Raw genomic sequence first — 6,485 nt, forward strand, 5'->3', positions numbered from 1 at the left:
AGCTCTTCCTTCATTGCATACTCTATAAATCTGTCAATGGCTCATTTAATAATGCAGTGGATTCCTAAGAGGCAATTCTAGGATAATTTTTAATAAGCTTAAGCAAAACTCATTCTCAGCAAACTCTCTAAAAATCCTTCAGTTAATGCTTTACCACAGAATAGTCAGAGCCTCTCAACTTTTTGCCTCCTTGGGACAAATAAGGTAACAGTATCTCATCACAGGCAGATATGCTTTAGGCTGTGAAGTCACTGTGCTGTCCTGACATCGTGTGTGTATATGATGCTTCTTTGAGGCCATTACAGACCGACACAGCTTGAACTCCAGCTCATCTCCTTTGAGACCAAATGTGCTGTTTTTCTCGTCAGTGCAGTTCTTTATTTTTCTTTAGGCAGTCATCTTCAACCAAGGATTATCAGTGTCTATTCAGAGTTTCAAATTAACTAAAGCACAGCTTGGTCTTCTGGGGGGAAAAAAGACACTGTTAATATCTTTGTGGGCTCAGATATAAAATCTATAAAATCAATATAAAATCAATAATAAATTCAGTTCGTGATTAAATATTTTTCAAGCTAGCTGGAAAACGTTTAAGATTCATATGCTTGCAGTTCAATACTGGTTCCAGGGTTTGGGGAGTGAGTTTGAGAAATGCTTTTTTCCCAAACCTTCTGGGGCTCAGTGAGGCTAAAAAAACCAGGTGCATCCAAGATCTGATTTCACAGCAAGATTTACTGCTTTACAAACACAAACATGATACTTGGTCTTAATAGAAAAATGACATCAGATACACCCAGAATTTGTTTGGCATTGGGAGAGCTGCCAGTATGGCACAAAACATAGGATTTTAGAACCTGGGAGGCGTGAAAATAAACTGTATCTTGTATTTTGGTACATCAGGAAGACCTGTTTGCTTGAAATAAGACCTTCGGTACTCTTAAGTGGAAAACTTCAATACTTGTAATGGGCTCCAATATAGTGTTTGATCTAAATGTGATCTAAATGACATTTCATACGTCTGACTAGTGCACTTACTGTTATGTACAGAATTTAAAATGTGATGGTTTTAGTATAAAATCTGGTTTGATACATGATATAAACTACTTGGAATTGTATATTTAAGATCAAGCAAATGTTTTTGTGAACTATTTCTACTGAAAAATGTATTTAAATTAAAATAATTAAAAATAAACAACATGAAGCAGTGATCTGTTAACTAGACAGGTCAGTTAGCTGAGCTTGTGTGAAGAACTGGCACACCAGTTGAATAACCCCGCCATGGAGCTCAGAAGCATAACCATTTAAGAAGCCTTTTGTAAATAAGACAGTGACTTCAAGATGAGAGTTGGGACTTAAATAGTTCCTAAAGGGACTGTGTGCCCTTTCTAAAGGAAAATCCCATTATATGATGATAAGGCCTTTCCTGTCTCGTTGCAGAATTTAAGTTTCAGATCCAGAAATGCCCAGCTTGTGTGTTTCAGATGCACTGGGCGTGAATTGCCCCTTGCACTTGCCCATCCCTTTTTCGGTTAAATCTTTTCACGTAGCTGCTGCTGCTCCTGAGTAGTCCATCTCCTGGGCGAAGGCGCCCTCTCAGGATCTGAAGCAGAGCTGTAGGAAGCTGCCTTCTCTTATGGTAGATGTGGCCCATCACAATATACCTGCTGCCTGAAGAAAAAAAAAGCCAAAATATAAAGGTATAGTTATCTTTCAAGTGCCATGTAACAATAAGAAAACGTCACACCTTTAAGACATGCCTATAGCTTGAATCTATGATCTTGCTGCACTTGCTGAATCTCAAGACATTCAGACCTCAGACAACAGGTGGAAACAGCTGAGTGACCTTTACAATCCGATTCTCAGGCTGTTAATAGCCAACACTAGGAACAAAGGTTCTAATCACAACACTACCAGCAGGATTTTACAGAGCACATTTCTAGAAAGACGTAGGAGTGGGCATTACTCGCCCCCCGCCCCGGCAAAGACGACTATAAACTCAGTTTAAACAGCCCTTTAGGCATCCCTTCTGGCAACTGTGTTCGGTCCTTCACTCCACTTGTCAACAAACGGTGACTTGCTTTGTGCCAGCGCGCACAGTTCCCATCCTTAACCAGAGGAGCCGGGAGCGGGTGTTCGCTGATGGAATTTAAATCAGAGTGGCCGAAGTGATACTTGTATAAAGTCTATTCATTTTAGAATACCCTCCCCACCCCCCAAAAAAATGGTACTGAGGTGACCGATAGAGACCGAGCTGTGGCATATACAAGTTACAATGTGGCATAAAGTGCATATTCAAAATGGTCCCTTCGGTCAGTTTCAATACCTGGCTTAAATTCTGGACATGGCTTATTGCAACTAGAGGAGTCTAGGGCTAGTATGTGGACTCGGAAGAAAAACCCGTCTGGAGTGATGTACAGGCGGTTCATCTTGTACAGCCCGTCTCGGTCCACCAGGAGAGTCACCAGCCGGATCCCTGTGCCGAGGACGTCTACATCATGCACGATTCCGTTCAATGCTGCTTTCAAAAAACAAAGAGTTTGGAGAAATGCATAGCGCTCACATCCTCTTCTCCCCCCCACTGCGTTTCTTACAAGTCACGAAATGGTCCACACAGCTCTGGGGCTTGCAAAACCGAGTGGGTGGGTTTCTCTAGGGTTTGTTTTAGAGGCACAGCCCGGCGCTCTCGGCTCGGAAAGGCTCGCCCCGCGGCCTGGGCTCGGTCGCCCGGGCCCGGGAGGAGCCGCGGGCGGGACTCACCGAACTCGCTGGTGCAGTAGGACTCGCGCTCGTCCAAGTCCGCCCTGCATGCGCGCGCACAGTGCTCGGCGCCGGGCTCGGCTTCCTCTCCCTGCAGCTCGCCAAGGTGCGGCGGCGGCGCGGGCGCGGGTTCCGGGGGCGGCGCGGCGGCGCGCGGCCGGTTGGGGTGGGCGGGGCCGGCGGGGATCTCGGCGGCGCGCGCGGAAGGCCGCACGGCCGGGAGGCGCGGGGCCCGGGCGCGCGCGCGCCGCGGGAACTCCCCCAGCGCCGGCTGGCGGCGCGGTGACGCGCGGTTCTCGGCCTGCGCCAGGCGCGGGCTCGGCGGGCCGGCGGGTGCGCGCGCGGCCTCCCGGAAGCCCGCGCGGTTCTCCGCGGGCGGCGGGGGCTTCCGGCGCCTCAGGTCTGACCAGGCACGCGGAGCGGCTTCGGCCGCGCGCGGCCGCCGCGGGGTCTCGGGGACCGGCTGCGCCCCGGGCCCAGGCATCTCCGCACTCGGGCCTCCGCCGGGGTCGGGTTTCCGGCTGTGGGGCGGCGAGGCTGTAGGGAGAGAAGAGGAGAGTCTGGGGAGGCCATTAGAGGAGGAGAGGCCGGGGAGGCTGAGACGAGAGGGCTGAGGAGGGGGCTGGTCGAGAGGAGCGGGGGAAAGGGGAGACTGAGAGGGGAGGGAAGGGGAGGGGGAAGGGGAGAGGCCGAGAAGAAGGGAGAGAGGCCGAGAGGAGGGAGGCGAGGTGAGGCCGGGGAGACTGAGGGAGGAGGAAAGACCGGCAGAGAAGAGGCTGCGGAGGGGAGGGGAGGGGAGCAGATGGGGGACCGTTAACTGAGCCATACACCTGCGAGAGGGGGTCTGGAAGTGAAGCCAAGAGAACGGGAGGGGGAAGAGGAAGGCGCCCCCGCTTAGAGGAAAGACGCCCCAGCTTCTGATGAGCACGGGTTTCCTAGGCCTCACAGGAAGACCGAGATGAGGGTCTCGCCCTGTGAGAATGAGGACAACTAAGAACGTTTTTCCCACCACATGGGAAGATTTCATTTTGTTAAGGACCCTGTCTAAGTCAATAGCTTTTAAAATTACAACAGCCTATTTGTTCTAGGACTAAACACAACTGACATCTCTGGTTAAATAACAAACTCTTTTTGCCCTTTCTTTAATATATATATAAACATCCGCCTTTCTGCTGTGTACAGTTTGTTGAGAAAAGTACCGAGAGCAAACCCCAAGGGGAAAGGTCTCATATTACAGGTTCTCCTAATTGTTTAAGCGCCCCTGACAACAGAACTATTTGGTTTTCCCATCCATGTTTACACTGTCATCTTGGTCTCCGAAGAATCGAGCATTTGTGAGTGGATTTTTATCTGGCTTCTTGGACACCGCTTATTAGTAAACCACAGCTTAGAAAGATGTTTAAAGCGTGGCTGGGAGGCAGAAGACCCCGGTTAAGTGTGAAAGCACACACATCCCTTACATGCACCCCTCCCCCCCGCCCCCCGCATCATTTTCGTGGTAGAGAAAAAGCTCCTAAATGGCGTGGCATGAAAACAAATTTTTGAAATTATTAGTGATTTTTCCCCAGCTCTGCAGGCAGGTTGGTGAGCAAACCAGCCAGCTTAGAAGCTGGGCAACTTTCCATGCCCAGTTACACAATATCACCTCCCCCTTTTGCCTGGGTCCCAGTGCCCTCCAGACGGGCACAAGAACCCGTCTTTATTTTTCTATTGTTTTAACGGCTGGTTTTCAGTATTTCTTTCCTCTGGCATTGAAATGCTTGGTCTGCCCCCTTTGCAGTTCTTGCAACACTTCATTTAAAGTGATTTATCTTGCCAAATTGACAATCTTCACTTCAAGTGATTTATCTTGCCAAATTGACAATCTCCTTTAAAATCAGCTTTCAGCCAGGAATAATCGCCGGTTATAGTTCATGTTTTTGCAGAGAGGTTTATTCTGACTCATTATGTTCAGCGTTGCCCATACACAGCTGAATAAAGTTCTGGTGGATATCCAATTCCTGACTGTCAACTGTTGACCTCACAACTGCTTCCCCATTGATATCACCATCTGTTGTCATGGGAAAGATTGTCTGATATTTGGGTTAAATGCCACTGAAGTCATTCAATTTCCATGTGGAAAAATAACCCAAAGTAAATTGCCCTGCGAGGTGCGGAAGCTATTTTTCCCGGAGATAGTGAATCGAACAGAACATCTACATAAAAGCCAAACAAAAACACCTCTCCGCAGAAAACCTCGTTTCTTCATTCTCTCAGTATTTTCCATCTCATGCATGCAACTGTGAATATGTTTTGTGTGTTTTAAAGACTCAGGTGTCCCAAGGCAATTGGTTGGGGCTGCAGGGAGAGAGAAGAGAGGTCCAATTTCGGTTCCCTCCGCCCCCAGCCGCGGCGGGGCGCACCCAGCGCCTGAGATCGCCGGCGGGACGCGGACCTGGGCGCAGGGCGGACCCCGAGCTCCTGGGGCGCCCGCCGCCCGCCGCGTCCCGCGAGCCCAGCCCGCAAGGCTTCCGAAAGGCGCGCCACGACCCCTTTTGACACTTTCCCTCCTCTGTGATGGAGCAACTACTTAACATGCAAAGTTTTCTCCAGCCTGCCAGGCTCGCTCGAGATCATTTCAGTAGCTGAACAACTGGCTTCATTCCGAAAAGGCTGCCAAGACACACACAATCTTGGGGACACATTTTGCTCCTTTCAAACACGAACACGGACCTGGAGTCTCCTCTCTGGTCAGCCCTGACCCCTTTCTCGTCACTCCCTTCATCGCGCCCCCTCCGCACCTCGCCCCCGGATTCCAGCCCCTCTCCCAGGGCTCAGCGTCTCATCGATCTTACCTTTTCTCTCCGCCACTGGGGCTTCGGGAGAAGATCCAACGATCAAACAGAGGAGCCAGAAAGCTCTAGCTGTCATGTTTGTAGACACGGTTCCCAGGCTCTAAAACTGAGCCTGGGCTTTTGCTCTTTCTCTCCCCCCACCCCTTCTCCACACCCCCACCCCCGTTCATGCTAATGAGGGGCAGCCTTTGGGGAAACGGGAATCACTCACTGAACAGACCATTGGAACAAAACCGAGCTGCAAGGATTTCTCCCACCTCCTAAGGGGGAAGAGCACGTGGCCTCTCAAAGTTGTCCCTGGGAACGTCTGTCCTGCGATCTGCGGGTAATGAGAACATCAAATCCGACACTTTAAACCCTTGTGGGCTTGCGGGCTGGGGCTGGGTGGAGGAGCCAAGTAGGGTGGCAAGTGGAGAGAAGGGTGTTGAGGGGCTGAGGGACTGGGTGTGGGAGAATGAGTGATAAGGAGATTTTTCTAGATTAAGCCAACAACAAGTAGGCAAGTTAGAGCCTAAGACAGTTTGGGCTTGTGGGAGGGAGGAGATTCCAGGTGACAGAGAATTCATCCCAGAATGTGTCATCGATTCTGAGATGAACTAAGTCACTACATCCTAGGTTTGATTACACTATATGTGTAATGTTTATATTCCAGAATCAGAAAGGCCCAAATGCCCTCATAAAATATTAATAGCTTTTCTTCTCTCTCTCTCCTCCTTCCCCTAATTGAAATTGGTATCTAGTTGGCTAGATTAATCAAGTCTTTCAGCCACCAGGTGCTAGAGGATGGTGGTGGTGGTTTAGTCACTAAGCCGTGCCTGACTCTTGCGACCCCATGGACTATAGCCCACCACGCTACTGTGTCCATGGGATTTCCCAGGCAAGAATACTGGAGTGGGT

General features: G+C 49.9%; 1 protein-coding gene across 1 annotated transcript; it reads right to left on the bottom strand.

Annotated features, from left to right (window-relative positions):
* Positions 1-711: 711 nt before the first annotated feature.
* On the bottom strand, positions 712-5,740 carry C17H17orf58 (chromosome 17 C17orf58 homolog). The gene is made up of 4 exons (XM_020907266.2): positions 5,589-5,740; positions 2,755-3,291; positions 2,321-2,512; positions 712-1,665 (listed from the first exon to the last, which is right to left on the bottom strand). The coding sequence occupies exons 1-4, from the start codon at positions 5,662-5,664 to the stop codon at positions 1,475-1,477; spliced, it is 996 nt and encodes a 331-aa protein (XP_020762925.2). The 5' UTR covers positions 5,665-5,740; the 3' UTR covers positions 712-1,474.
* Positions 5,741-6,485: the final 745 nt, after the last annotated feature.

Source organism: Odocoileus virginianus, chromosome 17 (assembly GCF_023699985.2).
Source record: "Odocoileus virginianus isolate 20LAN1187 ecotype Illinois chromosome 17, Ovbor_1.2, whole genome shotgun sequence".
Lineage (NCBI taxonomy): Eukaryota > Metazoa > Chordata > Mammalia > Artiodactyla > Cervidae > Odocoileus > Odocoileus virginianus.

Bases quoted from the DNA above. Each gene is read 5' to 3' on its own strand.
- C17H17orf58 (XM_020907266.2), bottom strand. From the start codon at position 5,664: ATGACAGCTAGAGCTTTCTGGCTCCTCTGTTTGATCGTTGGATCTTCT. The intron at 3,292-5,588 runs GTAAGATCGATG...CTCTCCCTACAG, and splicing joins CCCAGTGGCGGAGAGAAAAG to CCTCGCCGCCCCACAGCCGG. The intron at 1,666-2,320 runs GTATTGAAACTG...TTTTTTCTTCAG, and splicing joins ATGTCCAGAATTTAAGCCAG to GCAGCAGGTATATTGTGATG.